Source organism: Equus przewalskii, chromosome 10 (genome assembly GCF_037783145.1).
Source record: "Equus przewalskii isolate Varuska chromosome 10, EquPr2, whole genome shotgun sequence".
In the NCBI taxonomy this organism is placed as follows: domain Eukaryota; kingdom Metazoa; phylum Chordata; class Mammalia; order Perissodactyla; family Equidae; genus Equus; species Equus przewalskii.
In genome coordinates, this window is record NC_091840.1 from 4,144,880 (window position 1) to 4,160,200 (window position 15,321).

The 15,321-nt window shown below is 55.8% G+C and overlaps 1 protein-coding gene across 3 annotated transcripts in view; it reads left to right on the forward strand.

Annotated features, from left to right (window-relative positions):
* The window catches only part of DNAH17 (dynein axonemal heavy chain 17), a 110,712-nt gene that overhangs the window by 87,588 nt on the left and 7,803 nt on the right, over positions 1–15,321 (forward strand). For 2 of the 3 annotated variants that reach the window (XM_008524885.2, XM_070559811.1), the window contains 10 exons: positions 1,304–1,508; positions 2,094–2,258; positions 2,556–2,696; positions 2,943–3,113; positions 3,897–4,019; positions 4,663–4,856; positions 8,028–8,176; positions 9,308–9,435; positions 10,254–10,481; positions 13,861–14,052. In XM_008524885.2, the coding sequence (XP_008523107.2) occupies positions 1,304–1,508; positions 2,094–2,258; positions 2,556–2,696; positions 2,943–3,113; positions 3,897–4,019; positions 4,663–4,856; positions 8,028–8,176; positions 9,308–9,435; positions 10,254–10,481; positions 13,861–14,052 (1,696 nt within the window). The remainder of the gene's footprint in view (positions 1–1,303; positions 1,509–2,093; positions 2,259–2,555; positions 2,697–2,942; positions 3,114–3,896; positions 4,020–4,662; positions 4,857–8,027; positions 8,177–9,307; positions 9,436–10,253; positions 10,482–13,860; positions 14,053–15,321) is intronic. The other variant, XR_011522838.1, reaches the window with a different exon arrangement.

The following is a 15,321-nucleotide window of genomic DNA, read 5'->3' on the forward strand; positions in this document are numbered from 1 at the left end:
CAAAATGCTCATGTGAAAGAACCCCCGGCTACCAGGGGAGAGATTGTGGGGCCACACCTCAGTTAGGAATGTCCTCCCCAATATTTTATTAGTGATTACCTACAGATGGCGATCCTTAATGATCATGGTTTTCTTCTTTCTCTTTTGATGCATTTTGCAAATCTCAAGCCTATATTACTAATTTTTTTATTCAGGTGAAATTCACATAACATAAAATCAACCATTTGAAACTGAACAGTTCAGTGGAATTTCGTACACTCACGGGCTGTGCAACCACCACCTCCATCTGGTTCCAAAACACTTTCATCACCCCAAAAGGAAACCCCATACTCACTAAGCAGTCCCTCTCCATTCCCTGCCACCGCCAGGCCCTGGCACCCACCGATCTGCTCTCTGTCACCATGGATTTGCCTTTCTGGACATTTCCCATCAATGCAGTCACACGACAAGTGCCTTCTTGTGTCTGCTTTTACTGAGCGGAGTGTTTTCGAGGTTCATCCGTGCATAGCGTGTGTCCGTGCTTCGTCCCTTCTATGGCTGGATATAGTCCATGTTCTGGGTGTGCCATGTTGTGTTTATCCGTTTACTGGCCGATGCACTGAGCTTGTATTGCTTTTCTAATATAAAAAAATTAACTTTAAAAATGTAAACATCAGAGTTGATCTGAGCCGCTTTTAAATGCAGGGGTGCGTGCAGGAGCCCAGAACAGAGGTGGCAAATAAGCACACGGATGTCCTGGGCTCTGAGAAGGGCCTGGCAGGACTGGTGATACCCAAGGGGAGAAGTGAGGCCCCAAAAGTGAGCTCGATCAGAAAGAAGAGAGATGAGAGCAGGGAGCCAGAGAGAAGAGACCCCCCACAGTGGATCAGCAGACCCGGGTTGGCCCTGGCTGCTCATCAGATTCACCGGGGGAGCTTCCGGAATGTACTGGCATTCTGAATTGGGATGTCGGTGTCTTTCTGATGTTAATGGCTGTGGGGCTGAACCCAGGCAGAGGATTTCTGTAAAGGCTCCCCAGGTGAGTATGACGTGCAGCCAGAATCGAGTCAACATTACTCCAAAGATCAGAACAAAGCAGCGGGAGAAAGAGCAGGTGCGTCTTCTGGAAGGGCTGGGTCACAGGCCAGAGAAGAGGATTAGAGCGAGGAAAGTCACAGTCCTTTCCCAGTGACCAAAGAAGGGCTCAAGAGAGCAGCTTGGCCTGGGGACAGGCGGCCAGGCTGGTGTGAAAGGTGGTCTGTGTTTGTGTTGCTGTCGCTGGTCGTCAGGACCCCCTCTAATCCCTTCCTCCCCTGACGGCCAGGTTCATTAAGATCGGCGACAAGGAGGTGGAGTACCACCCCAAGTTCCGCCTGATCCTGCACACCAAGTACTTCAACCCCCACTACAAGCCCGAGATGCAGGCCCAGTGCACCCTGATCAACTTCCTGGTCACCAGGGACGGGCTTGAGGACCAGCTCCTGGCCGCCGTGGTGGCCAAAGAGCGCCCGGACCTTGAGCAGCTGAAGGTAATGCGGCCTGACGTCGCCACACGCGGCACAGAGCTGTCCGGCTCAGGGACAGAAGGGCAGCGGGTCACCGTGAGGTTCCCTGACCCAGTGGGGATGTTGCACTGAATGTATTTTGCACAACAGAATGAGTCACTCTTCTTCCGTGCTACCTCCCAAAGCTAATTCTAAATCAAATGACCGCTTCACCGAAAGAGAGAGTCCCAGCGGCGCCCGGGCGGCCCTAAGGCACCAAACTGCTGCCCCATGAGAGTCGTCTTGACTTCTCGGCCCTGCGCGCTGGCCACTTCCTTCACTCTGTCTTAGCTACTCATGGGGGCTCAGAGGGGTCCCAGGCCCCACGCTTCCCCCTCGGTCCCCAAGCCCTTGCCACACGGTTGCTGATGACAGGCAGCCACAGAGGCCAGGAGCAGGGCCTGCACTGCTCTGGGGTGCCCACTTCTGCCGCTGCCTTTCAGGCTGGACGTGTTTCTCTTGTCCGAGTCCTGGGGCCTTGGCTAAGCTGCGGAGAGGCCCCGAGCGCCCAGCTGTGCAGCCAGGTGGTGCCAATGGCTGATCTCCCTTCCTGGGTCTCTGCTCCTGCAGGCGAACCTCACCAAGTCCCAAAACGAGTTTAAGATTGTACTGAAAGAGCTGGAAGACTCTCTGCTGGCCCGTCTGTCGGCCGCATCGGGGAACTTTCTGGGAGACACTGCCTTGGTGGAGAACCTGGAGACCACCAAACGCACGGCCAGCGAGATCGAGGAGAAGGTGGGAAACCATCTCCCGGGCCGCCCCCTTGAGCCCCCGGCCAGAGCACATGGGGACCGGCAGCTGGGCTGAGAGGGGCTTCCTCCAATGGTCACTGAGAAGAGAAGCCACAGTCGCACGAGGGCATCTGGGGGCAGGGAGAAGGGGCAGCGGTCCCCATCCAGCCTCCGGCTATCTGCCGGCAGTCCTCCCAGACAGCTTCCGAGGGAGCCAAGGGCTCTGGACAACGTGGGCCCATCTGCTCACCGGCTTTGACCACCTGCTGGTTTCACTCAAACCCCTTTTGTTTGTTTCCAGGTGCAAGAGGCGAAAATCACCGAAGTGAAAATCAATGAGGCGAGAGAGAACTACCGGCCGGCTGCGGAGAGGGCGTCCCTACTGTACTTCATCCTGAACGACCTCAGCAAGATCAACCCCATCTACCAGTTCTCGCTCAAGGTCTGGCCGCGTCTGGCTCCTGGTCGGGGCGCCTGGCATCCGCGACGCCCCAACCATTGGGGTGGTGCCTGTTCACCCTCTGAGGGCAGATGGGGGTGAGGAGACGAAGCCAGGGGACAGGATCTGTCCAGCGCCAGCACCCCAGGGAGGGGCTCTCCCCCTGGTGCCCCCAGATCTCCGCCCCCAAGAGAAACAAACCAGAGCCCAGCCCTGCAAGCCGCCATGCGCCCCGTGCCCCTTCCCCAGGCCTTCAACGTGGTGTTTGAGAAGGCCATCCAGAGGGCCACCCCCGCCGAGGAAGTGAAACAGCGCGTGATCAACCTGACGGACGAGATCACCTATTCCGTCTACACGTACACGGCCCGCGGGCTCTTCGAGCGAGACAAACTCATCTTCCTGGCACAGGTTACGTTTCAGGTAACGTCTAGCCAGGCCACTGAGTGTGGTCGGGGACCCCTGGGGGCTGGCGTGCACAAGTGACAAGGTGACACTGAATATGACCCAGAACATTGAGACACACAAAGGAATTGAAAACAGGCATTCACACAAACGCCTGTACACAAACACTCACAGCAGCACCGTTCACAATCGCCAACAGGTGGGAACAGCCCACGTGTCCATCAGCTAATGAATGGATAAACCAGACGTGGTCTCTCCACGCACGGGGACATTATTTGGCCATAAAACGGAATGAAGTGCTGACACATACGACAACATGGATGAGCCCTGAAAACATGCTAAGCGAAAGAAACCAGATACGAAAAGCCACGCATTGTATGATTCCGTTCATATGAAGTAGCCAGAACAGGCACGCCTATAGCGAGAAGTAGATTGGTGGTCGCCAGGGGCTGGGGGGTAGGAATGGGGAGAGACTGCCCTTTGGGGTGATGAAATTGTTCTGGATATAGATGGAAGTGATGGTTGTACAACAGCGTGAACGTACTAAATGCCACTGGATTGTGTACTTCAATAGGGTTAAAACGGTAAATTTTATGTTATGTGTATTTTACCACAATTTAAAAAAAAAACGTGAAGACCAAGTTTTGCCCCGACCCAAAGGGGCAGGACGGTGCTTCCCCTGCAGGGGCGGTGTGAGCTCCTCGACATCCATCCAGCGCCGGTGACAGGCTCCTGCCAAAGGGCTGTTGGCCGCCCGCCCCACTATTGTGGGACGACATCTAAGCAGCCCCTGTCCCCCAGGTCTTGTCCATGAAGAAGGAGCTGAACCCAGTCGAGCTGGATTTCCTCCTGCGGTTCCCTTTCAAGGCCGGGGTCGTGTCGCCAGTGGACTTCCTGCAGCACCAGGGATGGGGAGGCATCAAGGTCGGTGTTCACACTTGAATGCTGTGTGCTCTCTCCCCGAGGCTGGGCCCTTCCTGCTCGAGCTGGGGATGTTTACAAGGTGCTACTGGCCATGACATTCAGTAAAACAAGGGCGCCCTGAGGTAGGGCCGGGAGCGATGTGCTGCCTGCCAGCTCTCGGGGCACTCTGCTTTCCTCCTCGAATGCAACACCGTACATTATGGCCTGCACGGTCCCTGCACGAGGCAAGCTGAGCCCCAAGACAGGCCCCAGGGCGCGTCCAGAAGTCAGCCCTCCGCTGCTCCCCTCACCTCCCATTTCCAGGAAAGTTCAGTGTAAAGGTTATTCCTCCGATCTTGGACATCACACTTAGGAGCCCTCATGTCCCAAGGTTTCAAGGTCTCAGTTCAACGAGACCTGAAGAGGTGGTCCCCTGAGACGAGAATGGCCTCCATTCCAGAGCCCTCTTGAGGAGCAGCCCAGAGTCACGTCCCCAGATTAGACCCCTCCCTCCCAGGTTCCCAGCTGCTTCTCTGGTTTGGCCGTGGTGCAGTTGACACCAGCAGCTCACTGTTTCATCAGGGCCCTGGGCTCCTCCTAAGGAACGTTCAGGGGAGGAGCCCGGTGGAACCTGGGGAGAGCTGGAAGGGTTGTCTGCCCCCAGGCCCTCTCGGAGATGGATGAGTTCAAAAACCTGGATAACGACATTGAGGGATCGGCCAAGCGGTGGAAGAAGCTTGTGGAGTCGGAAGCCCCAGAGAAGGAAATCTTCCCCAAGGAGTGGAAGAACAAGACGGCTTTGCAGAAGCTCTGCATGGTGAGGTGCATGAGGCCGGACCGCATGACCTACGCCGTCAAGTGAGTGTCCCCGCCCTCCCGGGGCCTGGGTGTCCCTGTCCCGGCCCTCGCCAAGGCAACAGGTGTGCAATTTTGGCCACCACCACGGGGTGAGGCACCCTGTGGACATCCTTCTCCCCATTTCACAGAGGGAGAAAATGAGGCTCAGAGGCATCGAGGCATGGCCCGTGTCGTTCTTGGGGGACAGAGGCGGGATTCTACTCTGCCGATTCCATTTCTGAGTTCTCCTTAGCTCTCAGTGTTTCAGAAGGTGGTTAGAGGGACCCTTCGCCTCGCACTAACCTAATTGAGGAGGGATACCCCGGGATAAATGATGGGAAAACAAGACTCCCCAAGTGAGCCTCCAAGATTTAAAAAAAAAAAAAAAAAAAAAAAAGGATGGGCATTCATGACCTCCGTGGCCACACAAACAGAGTCCTTTTAGGATGTTGTGGGGAGAAAACAATGGCAAAGCCATCAGCATTTGAGGACTTCCGTGCCCTCAATGGCTAAATTTAAAGTAAATCTTTTAGTTTTGTCAGTTTGGGCTCGTTTGCAAAGAGAACTGTTCTAATTTCATGAACAGTTTCTCTGGACCTGAAACCCCTCCTTGACTGGAAAACTAATCACCAAGGCCTTTGAGCTCCCCGTTCCTGTCACTCCCCCGCTGGGCCTGTCACTGCACAGGACTCCAGGAATAGCTACGTCACGTATCCAATGCTCAGGGTCCCCAGGGTAGACGTCTGTGAGGTCATCCATCTTCTGGAGTGGAGAGAATTCGGCCCCTCCTGACCCCCCAGCTGAGGACGGAGCTGCCACAGGAGGGAGGACGGAGTCCACAGTGAAACGAGCCCAGGCCCATTCTCGGAGGGGCTGTGAGTCCTTTGAGGTCTTTGCTTTTTATTTGTCCCGGTAGCCTGAAAGCAGCCTGATTTCCCAAAAGACGCCCACGTCCCTAATAGAATTCCCCTCCGGCCAAGTGGAGGCCTGACTCACACCCCTCGGTTATTCACAGACCTTTCTGTTTTGCTTTGTCTTCCTGGGATCGAAGAGGAAAGGGACTGGGAGGGGTTATGGGGCGGGAGGGGAGGAAGGGGGTGAAGTGAAAGCAGAAGTAGGAGAGTCATGCTGGTCCCAGAGAAAGCAGGCCAGCGTCCTGGACTCGGCGTTGGCAGAAGGTGGGACAAAGTTTGGGAGGGCTGAGTGAAGGGCACCCGACCATTGCAGCGGGAACACCGCCTGATTGGGGAGCTGAGTACTTTGGGGGGTCCACACCAGCCGCCTCCAGAGCGCTTCTGAGAATCCCAAGATAACACACGTGAAAGCACACTGGTGATGGAGAGGAAGGAAATGAACACAGACTGCGTGCGCCTAGCAGCGGTGGGAGACCCAAACATCAGGGGAACCCAAATCACGGCCCGTGACATTTGTGTAATGTTGAGGACAGCAGATTTACCTTCCTAATTATATAGAGGAGTGTAGCTTCAATGCAAGGAAATTCCCATGGACAGCGAACAGTAACAGCAAACTCATCAAGGGCACGCTCACAATGTCCTGCCTGTGTTAACTCACAGGGCCCCTCCAACAATGCCTGGAGGCAGCCTCTTCCACCACTCCCAGTTCACAGGCCCAGAGAGGGGGGTAAATCGCCCACAGTGGGGCGGTGTGCTGGCAAACTGGCTCTCCGAAAAAAGGCCCTGGTTTGCACACTTGCCAGTTTCCGTGGTGTAAATGCTGCCCCCCGGGTTGACCCCTGGGAGCTGGCTCCAGCACTCCGGTGCCAAGGACACAGCGCTAGGACTGGTGCAGCCCCCCTGGAACCAGCCACACACTCTCCTGCATCAATTCATTCGCAGAGAATGACCATGTGGCCTGGCAACATCATTAGCAACAGTGATTTAGTGAGCTGGTGACTTGGTACATTCTAGAAGTCCTTCCTGGACAAGGATCCCAACACCTACATTCTGAGTCAGTTCCCAAGGCAGGAACGGAATACCACTGGAGGTCATCAGGAACAGCATCCCACCCCCGGCCTGTAGTCAGCATCGGTTCAGGAAACTACAGAAGCCATGAAGGCCAGAGCAGAGGATGAACAACGGATAAAGGTGTCCCCAGAAAGTCCCGAGGGAGTGGGAAGGCCCGCCTGGCTCCAGCTGGCAGACTCTCCGTTGAATCAGAGGGAAGGAGGGGCTCTAAGGGAACAGGTCCCCCTGAAGGGCTCACAAGATGCTCAGAGCACTCAGCCAGCCGCGGAGGATGCACGAGCTCTGCCTGGCGTGCTGCGCCGGGGCCTCCCGTCAGACTGGGCTGGACGGTACAATCTTCCCAGCTTTAGCTCCTCTGATCCCTTCAGAATGTAGTAAACTCAGCCATCTGTGGTCAAGGGAGCGGGGAACGGAGCCGAGATCCAAGGTCACCATGAACAATGCTAGATCTCCCAGAACAGGGGCCTCGACTAACCCCAGGCTCATGGGGCTCAAAATGGAGAGTCTGGGGCTCGGAACAGAGAGGCCTTTATGTAAAGAGAGGTGCTTATGGAAAGTCGTTTTTTATTTTCTCTGATTTTTCTGATGACCCATGCTTTGTGGTCCTTGAAACTCACCAGAATGGCTCTCATGACACTTCCTTCCTCCTCAAACTCCCCAGTTGGGGGAGATCGCCGGGACACAGGGACCAATCTATGTTCTGCTCCTTCTTGCTGCCCTTGTCTGCACAGCAGATACGAAGCGTGTGGGAAACAGGGAATTGCTAGAAACTGACCCCCTCACTGGGAGCATCGAGGGCCCTGAGCATCCGCGGCTGCCTGGTGCTGGGGCCTGGTCTCCTAGAACGTCCTGAATTGTGGCCCATCATGGCCCCATTGCAGCCAGTGTTCCTTCCCAGTTGACCTGTGCGCCTCTGAAAACGGGCAGCCTCAGCTCGTGGAGGCCCCCTCTCACTTGTCTGTACTAGGCGGCTCCGAGGACAAGTGCATTGCAGGTTCCAGCGGGAGCAAACACCGCCAGGGTGGGAGGCACCCCCCGCCCCCCGCCAGCCTTCCTGTGCACAGGGGAAAGCCCCTGTAAAGACCTCGCTTTCTGGCCAGAGACCTTTCCCTGCTTAAGAAAGTCCACCAGGGAAACAACGCTTGCCCCTGGGTCACAGCCCACCGGCCCCCTCCCCCTGCGGTCTGACTAAGCGCGTCTCCCCCAGGAACTTCGTGGAGGAGAAGATGGGCAGCAAGTTTGTGGAGGGCCGGAGCGTTGAGTTTTCCAAGTCCTACGAGGAGAGCAGCCCCTCCACTCCAATCTTCTTCATCCTTTCCCCGGGAGTTGACCCCTTGAAAGACGTGGAAGCCCTGGGTAAGTGTAGCCCGCAAGCGATGGCCTCAGAAAGGGACATATGTCAACGTCATTGGTCATCAGGAGATGCAAATCAAAACCACAGTGAGCTGCCACTTGACACCTGTGAGGTGGTTATTATCAAAAACATAGAAAATGACAAGTGTTGGGAGGATGTGGAGAAATTGGAGCCCTTGTACATTGCTGGTGGGAATGTAAAATGGTGCAGCTGCTCTGGAGAGCAGTGTGGTGGGTCCTCAGTAAGTTACACGTATATTACCATAGGACCCAGCAAGTCCACTCCTGGATATACACTCAAAGAACTGAGAAGAGGTGTTCAAACAAGCGCGGTTCATTCAGAACAGCCCAAAGGCAGATACAGCCCACGTGTCCATCAGCAGATGAACGCATAAATGAGATAAGGTCTCTCCACACAATGGAATATTATTCAGCCATAGAAAGGAATGAAGTGACAACAACAAACAATCCTGTAGAGACAGAGATTGGATTGTGGTCACCAGAGGGGAAGGGGGAGGGAGGAGGGTGAAAGGGGTGATTATGCACACGTGTGTGGTGAGGGATGGTAATTAGTCTTTGGGTGGTGAACATGATGTAATCTACACAGAAATCAAAATATCATGATGTACACCCGAAATCTATATAATGTTATAAACCACCGTTACCACAATAATAAAAAAAAAGGAATGAAGTGCTGCCACATGCTACAACACGGGTGAACCTTGAAAACATGATGCCAAGGGGAAGAAGCCAGACACAAAGGCTCCCCCATTAGATGATTCTGTTTATCTGCACTAACCAGAATAGGTAAATCCACACACAGAAGGCAGATTAGCGGCCGCCAGGGCTGGGGGGAGAGGGATGGAGGGCGACTCTTCAATGGGTACGGGATTTCCTTCTGGGGTGATGAAAGTGTCCTGGAACCACATAGATGGTTGCACAGCATTGTGAATGTATTAAATGTCACTGAATTGTAGGCATTAAGATGGTTTTTTAAATGGTAAATTTGACATTATGTGCATTTTACCACAGTAAAAAAACGGGGAAAGTGTGGAATTCCCAGCTGTGGATCACGGTGCCTCAGCCTTTGTCATTCAATCACCCCGTGCTTTTCCTGTTTTTCTTTTCCTTTAGGGAAAAAATTGGGATTTACCATAGACAATGGGAAACTCCACAACGTGTCCCTGGGGCAGGGACAGGAGGTGGTGGCTGAGAATGCTCTGGATGTGGCTGCAGAGAGGGGACACTGGGTCATTCTGCAGGTACAGGGGTGCCTGCGCCTCTAGGGTGGGGGCTCCCCCCACTGAGGTGGCCTGGGGATTGGCCTGAAGGCCGGCAAGAAAGCAGGTTGTGGGACTTGCATTCACAAACGTGGCTGGGAAGCCCGCCACCCACGGAGGAGGCAGGAGGCTCTGCCTGGGTGAGCTGGGAGGCGTGGGGCATCAGGACTGCTCAGACGAGAGGGACTCCGCAGCGGTGAGAGAGACACTGGGCTTTATGCCAGAGAACCCCTAGAGAGATACTATTTAAATGACAAAAAGCCCTGAGTGGACAGAAGCACCCCCAGCCTCCCCTCAAGGGGGGAAGCGACAACAGCCCAGGAGGCGCTCTCTCCACGTCTCGGGCGAACCCTAGCACCACGGCCCCCCTAGATCCCCACTTGCCCCACAAGCACCTGCAGGCTGGCCGGCCAGCCCAGCTTCCACAGACCCCACGGGGGGCTGACCTCAATGCACAGGGCCTAGCCTGGTCCCAGGTGGAGACCTTGGCTTCAAGTCATTTCCTTTTCCCCAGACTTCTCAGAGGAGGGGCAGGGATCACAAAATCTCAGCCTTATGCAGTGGAGGGCGGGAAGGACTTGCCATGAGTGGAGGGCTTGGATGAATGAGCACAAGTTCAGTTGCTTAGTTATCCAGCATGTCCAGCGCCCCCGCCAGGGTGGAGGGCAGGGTGGGGAGTACGGGTGCTGACAGGAAGAGCCCTGCCCTGCCCCACCAGGGGACACGGCCGAGTGACCCATCCTTGTGGACTCAGGGCAGGGAAGGAGTGAGTGGGCGCTAAGTCCTGGTCTTTGCTGTAGAACATCCACCTGGTGGCCCGGTGGCTAAGCACCCTGGACAAGAAGGTGGAGCGGTACAGCACAGGCAGCCATGAGGACTACCGCGTGTTCATCAGCGCCGAGCCCGCCCCCAGCCCCGAGTCCCACATCATCCCCCAGGGTATCCTGGAGAACGCCATCAAAATCACCAACGAGCCGCCCACGGGCATGTACGCCAACCTGCACAAGGCCCTGGACCTCTTCACCCAGGTAGGGCGGCTTCCCCTCTGCGCGTGCCCAGCGTCAGTCCCCGAGTCTGAGCAACCTTCATGACCCAGACCAAATGGAGTCTCTGGGCCCGCAAAACTGAGCACCAGACTCCATGCTGGTTCTCACCCATCCGCTCCATCCGCAACACACACACACGCACACACCTTGCATGGCAAAATCAATATACTCCTGAAAGACTGCACACAAAACGCAACCAATTTAAAGTGCTACAGGAGTATCCATCACATACACCTTTATAAAACAAAAAAGCGTATTTTTAATCAGTTTCATGACCTGCAAGTCAGCACAGGCAAATGCGGTCTGGGTCCCTGGTTGTCCGAGCACCTTAGGAAGGGGCCAAGCTCCCAAGGGTGGTTCCCTGACTGCCAGTCAGCTTTGCTGGGGCCGCAGGGCCTCCCTGGTCCCTGCTCTCACTCCCCTGAGGTGTGACGCGGTGGGTAGGCCAACTGCTGATGGGTGGGGCTGCAGCCCCCACAGCTGGAGGGCGATGGGTGACGGACGGGAGAAGTAAGGTTGGCCTCGCTCGGCTCTGTGTCTGGCCATGCCCAGGTCTCCCTCCCTCCCCACGCTGGCCCCCCCACCTCCCCGCCTTCCGTAGGAACGCTGCAAAAACACGACCGGGCGACCTGCACTCCAGGACAGGCTGTGGCGGCCTCGGCCTGCCTGGCCTGTGAGGGTCTGTCCACTCCCTCTTCTGCCCCGGACCTCGTTCACGTGCATCCTCCCTCCTGTCCAAACTCACAGCCCCCAAGCCGCCCCTTCTCTGGAGTCCTCCCTCACATCCGTGCTCCCTTCTGCAAACCTCTGGCATCTGCATTCATTCTTTCGGCACCTGACCATCTTCTGTTCTGTACTAGAACTTTCTGGGTGCACACAGTTGACCTCCCAATTGGAGTCTAAAACCTTTTGAGGCAGAAACATATCCTCTGATAACAACTAACAAAGATCTAGTTATGGAGTACATTGTGCCAAGAATCCATAACTTCTATATCTGATTTATTTAATATATAAAGAAAAGCTTATATGAAAATATCTGAGTCATCAACTAACAACTCCCTCTGGCTTTTAAAGGACCCACCAAGGTCAGAGTGTGAAGTCACAGAGAGCTGAAAGCAGGGGAACAGACATTCCCAATGGGTCACTCACCCCTTCCTCCAAACAGCAAATGCTGTGCACCCAGGACGCTGTCGGCACAGGGACAGAACGCTGAACAAGGTCGCTATGCAGGTGGCTGGCCTGCAGACTAGTGAGGGGCGTGGACGCGGCCACAGGAATAGAAACGCAGTGTGATAACACACAGGGACCCAGGAGGATGCTGCTCACACTGTGGGGCCCAGGAGCTGTTTGCTGCCACCTCTAACAAGATCAGTATGGAAACTAAGAAGAGGCGTCCAGTGACTCTGGACTCTGGGGAGCAATTTGACATAGCTGTAAATCCAGGCGCGTGATGTTTTCCCTGGTTGCTGCACTCTGCTGAAGAATCAGCCCATGCTAGACAGGGGTGGGTGGCGAGGCAGGCAGGAGTATGGAGCCGGCACCAGTCAGCACACAGAGCGGCACCGAAGCCAGTCCTGGCTGGGAAGGCGTGCCGAGGCAGTCAGCTGAGACAGAGGGCCAGCAGGGGGTAGCCAGGGCCAAGAGGCAAAGAAGAGAGTATGCCAGGGCCTTGGAGACCCAGAGAGCTGCTCCCCAGGCAGAGTAGAGCCCAAATGGGGCAAGCAGCGGCCCCTGGGGGGCCATGGGCACTGGGGAAGGGCTGTAGGGAGGAGTGGGGGAAGAGTAGTTGCTGTCACGCAGGCACGAGGCGGAGCTGCTGGTGAGGATGGGCACCAGGGTATGTGGCCAGGACTCGCAGAAGTGCTCCCTGACTTGGTCCAGCACCCGAGGCATCTGAAAAGACTGGAGGGGAGGCCCCAAGAAGGCTGGGCCCCACTGCCTCCCAAGCGGACCCTCATAAGTGTGGGGCCCGTTGCCTTCATGGAGCTGTCACAGGAAGAGGCGGTGGTGGCTGGGACTACCCAGGCTGTCCTCCGACACATCTGTGACCCCATAGCCCAGAGGCCCAGGAGGTTGAGGACCAGCGATCCAACCAGTGAGAACTCTCTGGAGGCAGACACCAGGCTTTCCCTCATTCTCAGGGGCTGGCGAGTTTCTCCCTCGGGCCATCTTCTCTTTTGGTCTCCACGCCTTCACTGCAAGCCGATGTCTGGAAGGGACGAGCCAGGCCCATCTCCCAGGCCCACAGGCCATCGTGCCATCTCCATGACAGGCAGTGGGGAAGAACCTGGAGGGAATGTTGGGGTAACAGAGCCCCCCATCTGTGCCTCCAGCTGGACATCTGCCCAGACCTTGTCCGGGCCTCCATGGAAGTCAGGACAGGCCCCTCTCTCAATAAACTGGTGGGGTTTTTTTCCTGGCACTTTTCACCACCGTGACCATTTCATGGATGTCTGTCCCCTCGTCCAGCTTTCTGGCCCCTGTGCCTGCAGCAGAGATCCTGGCCCAGGGGCACTCACAGTCAGCGCCGAGTGGATGAGACAGAGCACAGCTTAGCTTCCAGAAGCTCCTTGTGTTCAGGAGCCACCCACTTCGCAAAGCCTCATCAGTAAAATCTCACAAAGCCACAGACCTGTGATTCGGAATCGGGGCTGGGTGTGCCTTTCCATGGGGCCACGTAAAGGCAGGGTTACTAGGCACCTCTCCCCTCCTAGGGAGGCTTTATGGGGTGTTCTTAGAGTTTGGGATACTGTTTGTACGTAAACGATGAGGAATGTTGATAATTGCAAAGGAACATTATGTCTCACTAAAGGAGTCTTGAAGTGTCCTGTATTGGGGAATATTTTATTAAGAAGTAGTATCGAGGAGCCAGCCTCATGGTGTGGTGGTTAAGTTGGGCACACACGGCTTTGGCGGCCCCGGTTCGCGGGTTTGGACCCCAGGCATGGACCTATACCAATCATCAGCCACACTGTGGTGGCATCCCAAATACAAAGTAGAGGAAGACCGGCACAGACGTTAGCTCAGGGCGAATCTTCGTCAGCAAGAGAAAAAAAGTAGTATCAATAATTTGATTTGTAATCAGAACTTAAGTGATAAAACTGCATTTCTGAAAGAAACAAGAATAACAAAGTGTTCCCCACCCCAGCCTTTACAAACCGGGGGAGGGGACTCGAAAGACCAGCTCAGAGCATAAAGACCAGCTCAGAGATAAATGGCTTTATCTCCCTACCCCCCACCCACCTGTACCCCACTCACCCAACCTGCACCCCTGCAAAGCAGCTGGCAAAGACAAGACTCTGGTCCCGCCCGGGGCGTCTCTGTGCGGGTGCTGCCTGACCCGGAGCGTGCGCCTCCACAGGACACCCTGGAGATGTGCACCAAGGAGATCGAGTTCAAGTGCATTCTCTTCGCCCTGTGCTACTTCCATGCTGTGGTGGCCGAGCGGCGCAAGTTTGGGGCCCAGGGCTGGAACAGGTCGTACCCCTTCAACAACGGAGACCTCACCATCTCCATCAACGTGCTCTACAACTACCTGGAGGCCAACACCAAGGTAAGGGCACGTGGGCCACCGGCTCACCTGGCACCCAGCCCGGTTCTCCCCTAATCCAGCCTTCCCCTCCCTCCCTCTCTTTCTTGTAACTTGTCTTATGCTTAAGAGTCGTTAAATAGGTTTCACAAGCCAAAGAAAATCTGAAAACAGCAGGATCACCTACGATCCCACCAACCTGGTATACTTATTAGCCAGTCCTCTGCCACCACCTCCTGCAGTTGTCAGCTGTCTGGCAATTTTTTTCTACTTGTCACACTCCATGGGGGTCGTATCTCTTTGGGGATCTGCCCGTCCTGCACCTGAACATGAATTTCCTCCAGGAAGCGCAGGACTGCTGGGCGGCATGAGCTGGGAGGGGACAAGGAAAGGCCTCCGGGGCCCTGGGGCTCGCCAATGCTCAGCGTCTGGAGACAGAACCCCGGTCTAGAGGGAGGGCCAAAACAGCCCCCTGGAAAGACGGGAACGCTTCCTTTCATTTTTATTGAAAATTAAGATGAATGTGTAGTCATATGCATACAGCTACAGAGGATGAAAAGGAAGCCCGCGTCCTACAGGAACCGTGTCTAGCAGTGAGGTGCAAGCGGGCCGACTGCAGACTCCGAGGGGAGGCCTGCGTGGCCTAGAGGACGTGAGTGCAGGTGTGGGACCAACTGTGCAGGTGAATGCACATGGGAGCCCTGCGGTCAGCGGCACTGCCCCCGTGGATGGCCCAGCGCCCGCCCATCCAGAGAACCCCAGGCCTGGCCGTCTCATCGGGACTGAAAGCAGTCCTCCCCACCTCTCTCGGCTCTTCCACGATCTTACTCAGGAAAAGCCTGGCGCTGACACAACACCTGCCTCTGTGACCCCAGGAGGAGGCAAAGGGCTGTGTACCCCATGAACCTTGGGTTCCTCCTCTTGTCCCCAATCACTAGTGACAAGGACTGTGGAACCAGCGCCTTCTCACACCGACAGGTGGACAGGGAGTAAGAGCAGCGCTTGGCTTGCCCAAGAGGCCCCGAGACCCTGCTCAGGGTGAGGGAGCGAGGTGGTCAGACAGCTGAACCGGGCAGCAGCCCCTCCAAGCGCCCAGGCGGCCAAGGAGGCGCCCACCCCTTTGTGGCATGGTAGAAATGGCGCCGGTGCCCAGGAGCCTGAGTTTGAAGCCCAGCTGGGCCCCTCGCTAACTGAGGATAACACCCCAGCCTCAAAGCTTTGGCGGTTAAGCAAGGACAGGCGGGACGTGCCCCGCCGCGCCTAGGAGCGCTGGAGCCAGGGGAACCCCTCCTC